The sequence below is a fragment of the Rana temporaria genome, chromosome 9, assembly GCF_905171775.1.
Source record: "Rana temporaria chromosome 9, aRanTem1.1, whole genome shotgun sequence".
Taxonomy (NCBI): Eukaryota; Metazoa; Chordata; class Amphibia; order Anura; family Ranidae; genus Rana; species Rana temporaria.
Genome location: NC_053497.1, coordinates 143833065 through 143849490, shown reverse-complemented (window position 1 = coordinate 143849490; position 16426 = coordinate 143833065). Strand labels below are relative to the sequence as shown.

Genomic DNA, 16426 nt, shown 5'->3' with positions numbered 1-16426 from the left:
ACACATGTGGTTCCGGCCAAAGTCATGTTTGTGCATTTTCATGTGCATTTGCGGCGCATAAGAATGCATCACTCTTTAAACGCACATGAAAGCGTTGCAGTGGTATTATCAAAGCTGATTGGGATCCTTCTGACTCTGACCATCTCCTGTACCATGTTTGCAGTCTCTGACCATCTCCTGTACCATGTTTGCAGTCTCTGACCATCTCCTGTACCATGTTTGCAGTCTCTGACCATCTCCTGTACCATGTTTGCAGTCTCTGACCATCTCCTGTACCATGTTTGCAGTCTCTGACCATCTCCTGTACCATGTTTGCAGTCTCTGACCATCTCCTGTACCATGTCCCCAGTCTCTGACCGTCTCCTGTACCATGTCCCCAGTCTCTGACTGTCTCCTGTACCATGTCCCCAGTCTCTGACTGTCTCCTGTACCATGTCCCCAGTCTCTGACCATCTCCTGTACCATGTCCCCAGTCTCTGACCGTCTCCTGCATCATATCTGCTAGAGGTGCACCTCATGGAAATGTTGCTAATACTATTAGCAATCTGTTATTTAAAAATGTATACAGTAATTTTCGGTATCGGTTTTGGTTTTCGGCCTAGTGTATTTTTCATTTTCGCTATCCGTTTCGGCACCAAAAAACACATTCGGTGCACCCCGCCATGAATGGACTACCTGCAAGCAGCATAAAGCGCCTCAAATTCAACCAAACATTCAAGCGTTTTACAAGCAAGCTGCAAATAGGTCCAATTATTTTGTTGTATTGCAGTTTTTGTGCGTGCTAAGTTTTCCCAAATACTAATTCTGCATATGAGATGTCCTGACCAACATGACAACCAGAATATTTGTTAAAATATGTGTCATGGCACAGATCCATCTGGGGGCTGGATGAGCGACGCATGGCCATCCTTTATTTTTATTTTTTTATTACTTTTTGTGAGTCAGAGATGTAAAGGAGGGGAAGCCAACAGACAGGCTGCATTTATATTCTGCTGCTGGGTCACTGTTACACACAATGGAACTTGCCCCTTTCACACTGGGCATGGGAGGTGCGGTGGCGGTGTAACGGCACGATTTTTATCGCCGCTATACCCTCGTATTTTCCGCAATATTCGCCCGCTAGGGGTGCGGTTTTAACTCCCGCTAGTGGCCGAAAAAGGGTAAATACCGCCGGCAATGCGCCTCTGCGGAGGCGCATTGTCGGCGGTATTACCGCGGTTTCCCATTGATTTCAATGGGAAGGAGTGGTAAACACCCTGCTCCTATACCGCTCCAAAGATGCGGCTAGCAGGACTTTTGGAGAGCCCCAAGGCTTTCACACTGAAGACTGCAGGGCACGATTTTTTTTCAGGCGGTATAGCAGCGCTATTTTTAGCGCTAAACCGCCAGAAAAACGTGTCGGTGTGAAAGGGGCCATTCATTGTTTAAAGCTTGCGGTCTCCTCCTGGTCCCTTTCGTAATAGCGTTTCTCAGCTGACACAGTTCCGTGATAGGCGGAACTGTGTTTGGTGAGAAACGCCCATCGCAAACGTTCTCTCATCCCAGCAGACACTGTGTTCAGTGTTCCGCCCATCACGGACGCCGTTTTAATCCTCGGACAAGAGAATGTCCGTGATGGGCGGAACACTGAACACAGTGTCTGCTGGGATGGGTGAGGATGAGAGAACGTTTGTGATAGGCGTTTCTCAGCAGACGGAGTTCCGCCTATCACGGAAGGGACAGGAGGAGACCGTGAGTTTTAAACGATGGACGCCCGCAGCCTCTCAATTATTTTAGGTATAGTGACTCGGGTATAAGCCGAGGGGGGTATTTTCAGACCAAAAAAGGGCTGAAAATCTCGGCTTATACTTGAGTATACACGGTACTCTCCGTGAGTAGAACCATTTAGGCTTGATGTACACGGGATGTTTTACAACCTCTCCTGATCAATTTAACTTGACAGTTACCAACGTTTAAAAATGTCAGTTTTGCCGCGTTTTGCGTTTTTAGAAGCGCCTGTAAACGTAACTTGGCTTAATGCGAGTTACATTGTTTACACACATTAACAAGCTGTTACGGACATTTCAAATGCCTCTGAACATCCGTCCTGGAGCGCCCCCCTCTCCATGCATAGATCCTGTGTCATTCATAGAAGCTGTAATAGGACTTCTACGAATGGCAGATCTGGCAGGAAAGAGCGGGCATAGTCTAGTTTTCTTGATGAGAGTTTCTGACAGCCCATTATTTGTATTAATAAAGGTTGTAGGACAGAAGATGAATCGGCACAAGGGACACATTAAATTAAAGCGGGGGTTCACCCTAAAAAAAAAAAAATTATTTACCATCCAAACGAGCATACTAGCGTCAGCTACAGTATGCCTTTTTTTTTTTTTTTGCGCTGTACTTACCGTTTAATCCGTAACTTTAGTTTCAGACTCCGGCGGGGAAATTGGCGTTCCTATGAAGAGGGGAACATGATTGACGGCCGGCTATGGCGCGTCACACTTTCCGAAAAAAGCCGAAATAGGACGGGGACATATACGGCGCCTGCGCAGTCAGCTCCTAGTCTGTACGCAGGCGCCGTGAAGAGCCAAGTCCTACTCCGGCTATTTTCGGAACGTGTGACGCGCCATAGCCGGCCGTTAATCATGTTCCCCTCTTCATAGGAACGCCTTTCCCCGCGGAGTCTGAAATGAAAGTTACGGATTAAACCGTAAGTACAGCGCAAAAAAAAAAGGCATATTGTAGCTGACGCTAGTATGCTCGTTTGGATGGTACATAGTTGTGTTTTTGGGTGAACCTCCACTTTAAACTGGAAAGTTTAATTTTCATATACCATCCAAGTACATAGAAATAAATATGCATTGTTTTTGTATCTGTGGCTTGCTTAGTAACCATAACCTTACCAAACACAGAGCCCTATAGTTAACATTCCTCCTGGTTACAAGGCTTTGTTATGTGTTATGCTGTTGTTAACACTCCAGAGATGTCCAGGGAATTCATAAAGTGTGTCCTAGACACTCATTAGAAAGAACAAGCGAAAAACAAAGAGGAGGCGGCACTTAGATAAAACGGTATACTTTAATATTAAAAAGAATTAAGCACTCACATCTTAGTTACTGTATGTAGGCATAGGTGGAAGTCCAAGTGACAGTCAGTCCTCAGCTTGTGTGTAGATGCTTGCTGTGTCAGATGAAAGATGCCCCAGGACACCTATCCCTACACAGTACCATGCAGCTTGGTTCGGTGCAATTAAAAAAAAAAAACAGGGGGGAGGGGTCAGGGACTTCTTTCTCTGCTTTATAAGGACATCCCATTGAAATAAATGGGCCGCCTACACACAGAACACGGTACACAATAATGTGAACCTAGCCTCAGATCCTTCACATTACAATCCTTTTACTACATCAGTCCCCCTGCACATAACACCCCCTCCCCCCTTCACATTAGTTCTCACTCGCCCCCCCCCCCCCCCCCCTTACTTCAGATAGTTCCCAGCCCCCTTCACATCACCCTCCCCCCTTAAAATTCCTGTCCTCGCCCCTTTATAGCACCCCCTTCATATTCCTGTGTTCACCCCCTTTATATCGCCCTCTTCACATAACCATGCTCACCCCCTTTATAGCACCCCCCTTCACGTCACCCCCTTTATAGCACCCCCTTCACATTCCTGTCCTCGCCCCCTTTATAGCTGACATTGGAAGTGCAGAAAAGCCATGGACTGATGGTGTGATCTGCCCCAGTTAACTGACTGGTTGCTAGACTGCAGGGCGGTCCTAGCAACTAATCGGTTAACTTGGCCAGCTCCCGCCCTCCATCGCTTGTATTGCTCTTCCGATGTCGGCTCTGTAAAGACAGCAGAGTTAGCTGCAGTTGAGGGAAAAAAGCGGATCCTAAATTGCGAGACCGCAGCGGGTCTGGACATTAACTTGGTCCAGACCGCAGTCTGCCATTTAGTGATACCTGCTGTAGAGCATATTATAAATATAGAATGGTTTACCATATTGTCTAAAACCCACATCATAAAAAAACAATGACTGAATAAATTACGTATTACATGCTTTTCATACTAAGACACTATTAGGCCGCGTACACACGGTCGGTCAAAACCGATGGAAACGGACTGAAGGTCCAAATCGACCGTGTGTGGGCCCCATCGGTCAGTTACCCTTCGGTCCAAAAATTTAGTACTTGCTTTAAAAATCAACCGATAGGTCAAAACCGATAGTTGGTGGGCAAAAGCATCGGTTAAAAACCCGCGCATGCTCAGAATCAAGTCGACGCATGCTTGGAAGCATTGAACTTCATTTTTCTCTGCATCTCGTTGTGTTTTACGTCACCACGTTCTGACTCGATCGTTTTTTTTTAACTGATGGTGTGTAGGCACATCAGACCATCAGTCAGCTTCATCGGTTAACTGATGAAAACGGTCCGAAGGACTGATCGTGTGTACAGGGCTTTAGAGTCATTTTCTGTACTCTGCAAAAAAACTGGTTGATCCTGCTGCTCTCTGATTTCAAATACATATTTATATAATGATTTAAAGCCGTTTATTAATATTTATTTACTTATTCTAAAGGCTTTTTTTTTTTTTTTTTAACATGTGACCAACAGCAGAGGACTAGAAGCTCCTCCTGCTTATGTTTCCTTGCAGACAGGCTGGGAAAGATCCTTGTCATGTGACCGCTGTATATTGATTAGGAAAAGGGTTATATATATATATATATATATATATATATATATATATATATATATATATATATATATATATATATATATATAATTACAGTGCCATCTACATACAGAAATAGAAGGATCAATTGAAATTGAACGGTGTGTTTATTATAATTTTTAAGGCTAATTCTTCTACGTCGCAGTGCAGCGTTCATCCACGTCTCTGCGGCCTTGTTGGTAAGGTATACTGGCCGGGGGATACTTGTAAATTTCTTGTTAAGGAAGCTTGCTCTATTTTTTGCTTTGATGGCTTGGCCTTATGAGAGGTGACCTTCTGTGTGTGTGGTCTGATGGAATGATTCAGCGTGCTTGGCTGTGCTGTGTGGGAAGACCGTTTATGAACACAGCCCTGCTTATTTACTGAGTTTGTTTTATGTCAGGAGCAAATTGGCGAAAGCGTGTATGGAGAGAAATGTTGGTTACGTTTTTGAATCTTTTAAAATCGCGGTTACCTGGCTGTTATGTTGACTAAAGCTGAACTCGAGGCAAATGGTTAAAAACAGTAAATGCATATAATGTGTTGTTTTTTTTTTATCTGTCAAAGTATTTTAGTTTATGTTCACCAATACTTGCCAGATTAACGCACCTCTGCCGTACAGCACAGCCCTGGTCTCTAGCATGACAGGAAACCCGATTTTCTCTATGAAGGCACTTATGTGGGCATGCTCCCGAGCTGAGCTATGTGTGTCCATAGACACACACACACTGTGCGGCTTGGCCCCCTCACTCACAGGATGTGACTGACAGCAGCAGGAGCCAATGGCTCTTGCTACTCTCAGGTAAAGATCAGAGTGGGACTGCACAGATGGAGTTTTGGGGGGAGGCACAGATGGTGGAGTTGTTGTTTTTTTTTTTTTTTACCTTTAATGCAGAGAATGCATTAAAGCGGAGTTCCACCCTGAAATGTTTTTTTATTTTTTTTGCATTAGACTACTCTAAACCTATAAAAAAAGATTTGGATCACAGCACTGAGATGTGTTTATCTATGTTGCCATAACGACGGGGCGGGACCTTCCTCCATCGCCGCCCGTTGTTATGGCAACCTTGGAAACCATCAACGCTACGGCCGCTGGTGAATCGCGCAAGATCGAGAGGTGCATGCTGGTTACCAAGCATGCACCTCTCCAAAGCAAGCCAGGAAGAGATATCGATTAGGCTTCACATGCCCACAATCATGATGGCAACGGCCAGAACAGGAGGGAGAAATATTGAGTAAGTAATTTTACAGTATATTTTTACTAAATCCATAATGAACTTTTGTATAATCGTTATTGTATTTAATTAGTATTAATGCTAGGAACAATTAAAAAAATATTTTTTTTTAGCCAGAACTCTTTTCTCCTGTCAGCGTGATTCTTGTTAGCACACAACTGGATTGGCTCCTTCTGCTTTTTCTCCCTTTCCCGTTCTGAGATTTACTGTGTAAGGCCCCATGCACACGAGACGCTGGTAAACTCGAGTTCAGAGGCATTTGGGCATTTTTTTTCAACTGCCCCTGAACACATTTAATGTTATCCTATGTGTCCATGCACACATTCACGTTTTTTTTTGCGTTTTAAAGCAGTTGGGTTTAGGCTCGTTATTTCAGAAGCAAAATTTTGGGTTCAGACGCAAAAGTTTTTGCGTTTCAAAGCTTTGGGAGGGTCTACAATGTCTTTGTTATAAACGCGGGAAAACGCAGCGAAATTTGCGGCAAAAACAGGTGTTTTAAACGCCGTTTTTTTTCTTTGAAAACTTGAGTTTACATGTGTTTGCATTTGCTTCTTGTGTGCATGGGGCCTTAGGGACTTCAAAAGGGTAATTCCAAGTCTAATTTAGGTTCTTGTATTTTTTGCAGTTAAATACATTTAATGATGTTTTAAAAAAAATATAAATACAGATCTGCAATGGTGTGTATTTTTGATATCTGAAGTTTAAATGTATTATCCATTTGATATATCTTCCAAATTTGTATGCCATTTGCAGATTGATAAATATATATAATAATGCTGGCCATACACTATATATGAAAAATCGTCAAATTCAGTCAATTGGACAGTTTGTTCATTTTTCGGCCAGTTAATGGCCCCAAAATCGATAATCGTTGGGATGTTTTTGAGCTGAAAAAACGAAGGACGAGTTTGGAAATTTTCTGCTGAACAAACGATAAATTGAAGGGTTAATGAGTTTCCCGTCTGAACTAACAAAAAAATACATTCATTTCTGCCCACTGAACGATTTATCGGTCATTACATGATGGCACTATAGTTTGCGCTTGCGGCCGAATGTTTGCATAACTACATATAAATAAGAATGGCAAATATAAATAAATATACCGTATTTATCGGCGTATACCGCAAACTTTTTTGCCCTGAAAATCAGGGCAAAATCGTGGGTGCGCGATATACGCCGATAACCGATAACCGCTTTCCCGTGCCGAGTTTGAATACTGCGCCGACATATACAGAGCGCAGTACACTCGTGTATAGTCGGGCAGTCTCGGCTCCTCTCGCGCTGACAGGACGTCAGGACGTCAGCGCGAGAGTAGCCGAGCCTGCCTGACTATACACGAGTGTACTGCGCTCTGTATATGTCGGCGCAGTATTCAAACTCGGCGCGGGAAACGAGCGAGGAGGACGCCGCAGAAGGACGCTGGACCCGACCGAGGAGGACACCCGAAGCCGCAGACGGACCCGACGAGGCCGCCGCGCAAGACACCAAAACTGTAAGCACAAAAAAAAATCTTTTTTCCACAGGAATTTCAGGGCAACTTTAGGGGTGCGCGCTATACGCGGGAGCGCGCTATTCCCCAATAAATACGGTATATAAAAAAATCGGGTGAACATTTTCATCAAAATAATTTTTCGTATAGTGTGTACACTATCTTGAAGGGACAAACTCCAAAATGTTTGTTGTACGGGAACAGAGCGAACGATTTTCGTTTTTAATGGGTACTGTTTTCGTACAAGAAAAATCAGAAAAGACTGCACATGATCAGAAATAATAAACAAAACAAAAAAAAAACAACCCCTTTTGTCGTACAAGTTCCATTGGTTCCGATTTGCTATGAAACATTGAGAAAAACTAGCCGAACATTCACCCGATTTTTTCTTCCCACTTTAAACTCAAAATCTTAGACCCAGATTTATATTGCTGACTGCGGGGAGATTACTCCATACTTAGGCTGGCCATACACTATACGAAAAATCGGCTGAAACCCATTTTCGAAATACAAACATTCGGCCGTGAGCGCAAACAATAATGCCATTATGTAATCACCGATAAATTGTTCAGTACACAGAAATACATTTTTTTTATTTTTTTTTTCCTTTTTTTTATTTTTTTTTTACATATACCTAGTGCAAACAGTTCAGACGGGAAACACATTAACCTTTTCAATTCGTTTGGCAGAAAATTTCCAAACTTGTCATTGTTTATTTCCGTTTAAAAACGTCCTAACGATTATCAATTTTGTGCCCATTAAAGCGGGGGTTCACCCTAAAAACGATTTTCTAACGCTACATCCAGCTCACTCTCTACATTGACAGTATGCCGTTTGTTTTTTTGTTTTTGCTGTACATACCTCGTACAGCTATTTTCTTCCTCCCGCGGAGTGGGCGTTCCTATCCAGCAGGTGATTGATATGATGACAAAAACGACCTCCCTTTGTCGCATAAGGAGCGTCACGAGTTGCCGAAAGAAGCCGAACGGCGAGACGGCGCCTGCGCACCGTCTGCTTCTTTCGGCAACTCGTGACGCTCCTTATGCAAAGGGGTGAGGTAGTTTTTTGTCATCACGTCAATCACCTGCTGGATAGGAACGCCCACTCTCGCGGGAGTCCCGGACCGGAAGCCAGGGAAGAAAATGGCTGTACGAGGCATGTACAGCAAAAAAAAAAAAAAACGGCATACTGTCAATGTAGAGAATGAGCTGGATGTAATGTTAGAAAATCGTTTTTAGGGTGAACCCCTGCTTTAACTCGCCGAAAAAGTTTTGAAATGACCGAATTTCGGCTGATTTGTTGTATAGTGTATGGCCAGCATTACTAACAGAAGTTCCAACTCTTCCACACTGTTTTAAAATTTGAAAAAAAGTTTTGACTGAAGTTTCACTTAACTTAGTTGGGAATTGCGGCTTCCTGGAATTAGTGTCTGTCCTTTTAGATCTGGAGGGTTGCTGGGCATTGAACCTCAGGCATTTACCGTTGTTTTGTCATAATAATCTTTCAGCAATGCGGTGGTTAAGCGTAAAACACAAAGTCCCTTCACAATAGACCTCCAATTCCCAGCATAGCGTGTGACTTCCTGTCAATACGATCTTCTAAGCTGATGTTTAGAACGCGTTCATTTCAGAGCTTTTAGCGCCATTAGACATTTTTTCGTATATTCTTCACAAAGGAATACAACATGCATACATTTTGACCATGTCCAAATAGGGGATATTTATTTAGCAATAAATGGGATGCCCAATTATGATGGGGGAATTATTATTGTGATTTTTTTTTTTTTTTACGTAAAATATGTAGAAGAATACGTATCGGCCTAAACTGAGGGAAAAAAAAAATAGTTTTTGGGGGATATTTATTATAGCAAAAAGTAAAAAAAAAATGTTTTTTTTTTTTCAAAATTGTCGCTCTATTTTTGTTTATAGCGCAAAAACTAAAAACCGCAGAGGTGATCAAATACCACCAAAAGAAAGCTCTATTTGTGGGAAAAAAAGGACACCAATTTTGTTAGGAAGCCACGTCGCTCAATTGTCCGTTAAAGTGACACAGTGCCATATCGCAAAAAGTGGCCCAGTCATTGACCAACAAAATGGTCCGGGGCTGAAGTGGTTAAAATTGAGCACTTTGAAGTGATGTAGAGAAGACTGCAGATAAACTTTCAGATAAAAGTGGTCTCTGCAGGGGATTTGCCACAAGATCGCTTTTATTGGGGGTGGGAGAGGGTCTGCCCCCTCCCGCCGCGCTCCGATTGCCTCCGCTGCTTAGCGGAGCCGCTGGTAGAAGACGATCCGGTCCTCTCTCCTGCTTGGCTGGCTGCCAAGTAAGGGGAAGGTGGCCCCTACTCTGCTCCATTGCATTGACGGGCAGAAGCAACATCCAATGCTCTTAAAGGAGAATTTTTATTTTTCTATTGCAAGGGATATTTACATTCCTTGTATTGGGAATAAAAGTGCCCCATTTTTTTTTTAAAGACAGTGCAAAAAAAAAAAAGAATAAGTAAAGTAAATGTTATTTATATATAAATTATTTTTTATAAAGCGATCCTTCCCGACGAGCTCACGTGCAGAAGCGAACACATACGTGAGCAGCGCCTGCATATAAAAACGGTGTTTAAACCACACATGTGAGGTATCGCCGCGATCGTTGGAGCGAGAGCAATAATTCTAGCCCTAGACCTCCTCTGTAACTCAAAACATGCAACCTGTAGAATTGTTTTAAACATCGCCTATGGAGAGTTTTAAGGGTAAAAGTTTGTCGCAATTTTAAAGCGCGACATGTTTGGTATCAATTTACTTGGTGTAACAACATCTTTCACAATATAAAAAATTGTGCTAACCTCACTGTTGTCTTATTTTTTTAATTAAAAAAAGTGTATATTTAAGAGAAAAAAAAGTGCGCTTATAAGACCGCTCCGCAAATACAGTGTGACAAAGTATTGCAACGACTGCCATTTTATTCTCTAGGGTGTTAGAAAAAAGTTTATATATAATGTTTGGGTGTTCTAAGTAAATTTTCTAGCAAATAAAACTGATAACTTGTAATCGCTGAAAAATAGACCCGGTCCTTAAGTGGTTAAATAATGCGGTAGAATATAAAATGCAAATTTTTTTTTATTTTTTTTTCCCTAGCACAAACTTTATTGTACTGGGTAACAAAGTATTATTATTATTGACTGACTACCAAATGCTGCCTATTTTTTACCTTTCTCCTTTAAAAAAAATAAGTGGCTTGGGTTTTTCCCAGGGTGCTCCAGATAATTGGGAAAGTATCAATGTGTCCCTTGGTTTCCTGAGGGGGTAAGTACATATCTGCTTTGGGACAGATATATTGTGAGTGAGTGAGAAACTTGTAAAAGCGCAACACATGCGAACTGAATCGCCTCTGGGCGCTGTATCCATTCCATGGGTAAGGCTGCATTCACACCTTCGTGTATGCGTTTTGCGGCGACAAAAAATAGGCGTTTTGTCCCGCGATTTGCGGCGACAAAACGCGCCGTTTTTAACCGTGTTTTTTTTACATTGTATTGTCGGCTATGCGAAACGTCTAAGCCGCCCGATACGCGAAAAAAGGGTCCGGGACTTTTTTGAAGTTCGGCGTTCTGCGTTAAGCGGGGGTTCGCCCTGTTAAAAAAAAAAAAAAAGTTTTTTTTTATTAGACAATTAAATTCGGCATCGTAGCGCGAGCTACGGTATGCCGGTCTTACATTTTTTATGCCCGTACTCACCGTGCTATCGTTGATTGAAGAATCCGGGGAATGGGCGTTCCTATGGTGAGAGAAGGTGATTGACGGCCGGCCGTGGCACGTCACGCTTCTCCGGAAATAGCCGAAATAGGCTTGGCTATTCACGGCGCCTGCGCATAGCCTGTGCGCAGGCGCTGTGAATAGCCGAGACCTACTCCGGCTGTCTTCGGGGAGCGTGACGTGCCAGAGCCGGCCGTCAATCATCCTCCCTCTCCATAGGCACGCCCATTCCCCGCGGGAGTCGGATTCTTCAATCAACAATAGCACAGTGAGTACGGGGATTAAAAATTTAAGACCGGCATACCGTAGCTCGCGCTACGATGCCGAAAGTAATGGAATAATGGGGTGAAGGAGGGTGAACTACCGCTTTAGGAGATATGAACAGTCTCCATAGAGAACAATGCAATTTCGACCCTCCGGCGTATTGTAGCGTCGGGCTACAGGCCACAAAACGCCTAGGTGTGAATGGAGCCTAAGGAACCCCCTTGACCTCAGAAGAGATGGGTTTTGATCTTTCTCCTGAAGGCCAAGTGGTCCGGCTCTAGTCTGATGTTGGTTGGTAGTGCATTCCACAGGCGAGGTCCCTGGACTGCAAATCTTCGATCTCCTATTGTGCAGATTTGTTTTCCCATGTAAGATATAAATTCTTGTCCTTCTCTTGTAGTCATCAAATATGTCCTTACCTGTCCTCTGCTGATTATAAATAGATGTTAGACCTATGCTCTGGGATTCTTCTTGTTAGTAAAACCTGTTCTGTTTTCTTGTTACCAGGTGAGCCATGATTCCAGTGACAGAGCTGCGGTACTTTGCCGACACACAGCCAGCCTACAGAATCCTCAAACCATGGTGGGATGTGTTCACAGACTACATTTCCATTGTCATGCTTATGATAGCAGTGTTTGGAGGCACCTTACAGGTCACCCAGGATAAGATGATTTGCCTTCCCTGTAAATGGGTCACACATGACAGCTGTAACGATTCCTACCGGGCCTGGACACCTGCAGAACCTGAGTTTCCAAACACTACTCTGGTGCCTCCAGAAACACTAGGCCCCACAGGCATAAAATATGACTTGGATAGACATCAGTACAACTATGTGGATGCTGTGTGCTATGAAAACCGTCTACATTGGTTTGCAAAATATTTCCCTTATCTAGTGTTATTGCACACTTTGATCTTCCTGGCGTGTAGCAATTTCTGGTTCAAGTTTCCTCGGACCAGCTCCAAGCTAGAACATTTTGTCTCTATCCTACTAAAATGTTTCGACTCACCTTGGACTACTCGGGCTTTGTCGGAGACTGTGGTGGAGGAGAGTGATCCCAAACCTTCAGGAGGAAAGATGAATGGTTCGGTTGACAAAAAGTCTTCTACAGCCAGTGAAGATGTAGAAGCAACCGTGCCCATGCTGCAGAGGAGCAAGTCCAGGGTGGAGCAAGGAATTGTGGATCGGTCAGAGACGGGAGTGCTTGATAAGAAAGAGGGTGAGCAGGCCAAAGCCTTGTTTGAGAAGGTGAAAAAGTTTAGGACTCATGTGGAAGAAGGCGATATAGTCTACAGGCTCTATATGCGGCAGACAATCATCAAAGTGATCAAGTTTATTCTGATTCTTTGCTACACTGTGTACTATGTTAGCAGCATCACCTTCGATGTGGATTGTAAGGTGGACATTGAGAGCCTCACTGGCTATCGAATGTACCGATGTGCTCATCCACTGGCCACCTTATTTAAAATCTTGGCCTCATTCTACATCAGCCTGGTGGGGTTTTACGGTCTAGTCTGTGTGTACACCCTCTGGTGGATGCTAAGGCGATCCTTGAAAAAGTATTCCTTTGAATCTATTCGTGAAGAAAGCAGCTACAGCGACATTCCAGATGTCAAGAACGACTTTGCTTTCATGCTGCACCTCATAGATCAGTATGACCCACTTTACTCAAAACGTTTTGCTGTTTTTTTGTCTGAAGTCAGCGAGAACAAATTGAGGCAACTCAACCTCAATCACGAGTGGACACTGGACAAACTACGCCAACGCATCACCAAAAATTCTCAGGAGAAACTTGAGCTCCATCTTTTCATGCTTAGCGGGATCCCGGACACTGTGTTTGACCTTGTGGAGCTGGAAGTGCTCAAGCTGGAACTCATACCTGATGTGACCATCCCACCTAGCATTGCCCAGCTCACAGGCTTGAAAGAACTCTGGTTATACCACACAGCAGCTAAAATTGAGTCTCCAGCCTTGGCTTTTCTCAGAGAGAATCTCAAATCTTTACACATTAAGTTTACAGATATTAAGGAGATTCCTTTATGGATCTATAGTTTGAAAAACCTTGAGGAGTTGCACCTCACCGGAAACTTGAGCGCTGAAAACAATCGATATATAGTCATTGATGGTCTCCGTGAACTTAAGAGGTTGAAAGTGTTGAGGTTGAAGAGCAACCTTACTAAACTGCCCCAAGTGGTTACGGATGTAGGCATCCATCTGCAGAAGCTTTCTGTAAACAATGAAGGCACCAAACTGATGGTTCTCAACAGTCTTAAGAAAATGGTGAACCTAACGGAGCTGGAACTGGTGCGGTGTGACTTGGAGAGGATCCCACACTCCATTTTTAGCCTTCACAATCTTCAGGAGATTGATTTGAAAGACAACAATTTGAAAACTATTGAGGAAATCATCAGCTTTCAGCACCTACATAGACTCACCTGCTTAAAGCTCTGGTACAACCATATTGCCTATATACCCATTCAGATTGGCAATCTGGCAAGCCTTGAGCGCCTGTATCTTAACCGCAACAAAATTGATAAAATACCACCACAGCTGTGCTACTGTCGAAAACTGCGACATCTAGATCTCAGCCACAATACGCTAACTAGCATCCCGGCTGAAATTGGCCAGCTCCAGAACTTGCAGTTTTTTGCTGTAACTGCCAACCATGTGAGTATTTCTTTGTTCTGTCTGTAGGAGGTTTTGATATCGTTGGTGAGAACTTTGACTGTCCATAAGGCCATTTTTGCTAGAGGCCAGCAATAATTGAATGTAAAATCGGACAGGCGGTTTGTACCCAAGTTGATCGATTTGATCAACTTGGGTACATTCAGCCTGCCTATATATGGTTCGAATCTTGGCTGGTTCCTGCTAAACCAGCTGAAATTCGAATCACCTATGTCTGGCTTTAGGTGTTTTAAGGAAGGGAAAGGGCTACCGTGAGTAAGCTGCTCGGATATTTTGATTGGTTTCAATATGTGGTGATTTATTTTGGATTCTCATACTTTTTAAATGAGTTCACACCCTTCCTGTCTGTCCACTGCATACCTTTATCTAGGTATTGGGGCAGGACAGACTTCCCAGTCATATGACCCCTGTGATTGGCTGTCACAGTGGTCACATTATTATTATTTTACAGGATTTATATAGCGCCAACAGTTTACGCAGCGTTTTACAATATAAAAGGGGAGACAATACAGTTATAATACAATAAAATACACGAGAATTAAGAGGGCCCTGCTCAGAAGAGCTTATAATCTAAGGGCCCTTTCACACGGGCGGACGAACGGTCAGTTTTTTACAAGTCCGTTTACGGACTTATGGGATTGCAGACGTTAGCCGATCCGCTTCTGCAAAGATCCGCTTTTTCAGACGGAAGAAAGCCCTATTTTTCTTCCGTCTGGCGGAGCGGATCGGATGAATACGGACACACGGTCTGTATTCATCCGATTCCCCATAGGGGAGAGCGGAGGAAAGACAGGGCGGTTTCTGCACTGTGTGCGGGGACCACCCTGTCCGCCGACAGCTCAGCGGGGATTTACGGATGATCCCCGCTGAGCAGACAGACACACACGGGGCGGATCAATACGGATCCGCTCCGTGTGAAAGAGCCCTAATAGACCACATGATTGGAAGCTGTCTGACAACTCAAGCAGTGCACATGCTCTGAGTTCAAGAAAAAAGAGAGCCCCATCCCCCCTTATTTGGGACTTTATAGGCATCAACCACACATTTATTGTTTGTACATAAAATAATTTAAGCAGAAAATGATCATTAAAAATACATATCAAAAGCAAAAATGGGAAAGAAACAAAAAACATAACCTATTACATAGTTGGAATGACGTATTCTAAAAATGCTCTCTGGTATTATAGTAATATCTCCGGTACCCAACGCGTTTCTGGTTCAAGCACCTTCGTCAAAGGGTATTGGCAAGATTATGTGCAGTCATAAATTTGTCTTGCATGTAAAATGTTCTACTATGCAACTTGAAAAAAAATGAAGCACCATTAGCGGTGGTGTCGACAGATGTCCACCAAAAACATCCAATATCATGGGAGGTTTTTCAAATAAGAAAAGCTATTGTTTTATGTTATTTTTGTTTACCAGGTGATCCCAGGGAATCGTATGCAATAAAGTGGTAGTCAGCAAAACGACCCAAAGCCTCAGTATGGCTTCTTGTCCATTAGTAGTATGGTCAAAATCGCTTGGTAATAGCTCTCCCGTATTGAAAGACATTCCTCTGAGTGGCATCTACCCTGCTCTGCAGTGCTCTGGTAGTTTTACTCGTCAATCTGCGGACATTGTAGACTACAACTTCTTTGTTGCATACGATTCCCTGGGATCCCCCGGCAAACAAAAATAAAAAAGCAAAAAATTGAAAAACCTCTCATGATATTGGATGTTTTTGGTCTGTCGACACCACCGCTGGTAGTGCTTAATTTTTTTTCAAGATGCATAATAAAACATTTTACATGCAAGACAAATTTATGACTGCACATACTCTTGCCAATACCCCTGACGAAGGTGCTTGAAACGCGTCTGGTACCGAAGATATTACTATAACAGAGTGTTTTTATAATACGTCATGCTATGTAATATATCATGGTTTTTTTTTTTGTCTTTTTTTCCTGTTTTTGCTTTTGATATGTCTTTTGTGTAGCGTGTTCACCTTGAGACCCGTTAGGTGCCATTGCTTCAGTTTGCCCCAGTGAGCATGTGCCGATGACATCGGCACATACAGGGGATATCTCCTACACCAGGGATATGCAATTAGCGGACCTCCAGCTGTTGCAAAACTACAAGTCCCATCATGCTTCTGACTCTGGTGTCATGCTTGTGGCTGTCAGAGTCTTGCTATGCCTCATGGGAATTGTAGTTCTGCAACAGCTGGAGGTCCGCTAATTGCATATCCCCGTCCTACACCATGCAGGTTTAGGAGGTATCCTGGGTAGCTACAGGTAAGCCTTAATATAGGCTTACCTGTAGCATAAAGTGGTTGTAAAGG

At 43.3% G+C, this 16426-nt stretch overlaps 1 protein-coding gene across 1 annotated transcript in view; it reads left to right on the top strand.

The window, feature by feature from the left end:
• LRRC8A (leucine rich repeat containing 8 VRAC subunit A) overlaps positions 1–16426 on the top strand; it is a 44197-nt gene that overhangs the window by 14533 nt on the left and 13238 nt on the right. The window contains exon 3 of the mRNA XM_040324713.1: positions 11931–14088. Within this exon, the coding sequence (XP_040180647.1) occupies positions 11938–14088 (2151 nt within the window). The 5' untranslated portion in view covers positions 11931–11937. The remainder of the gene's footprint in view (positions 1–11930; positions 14089–16426) is intronic.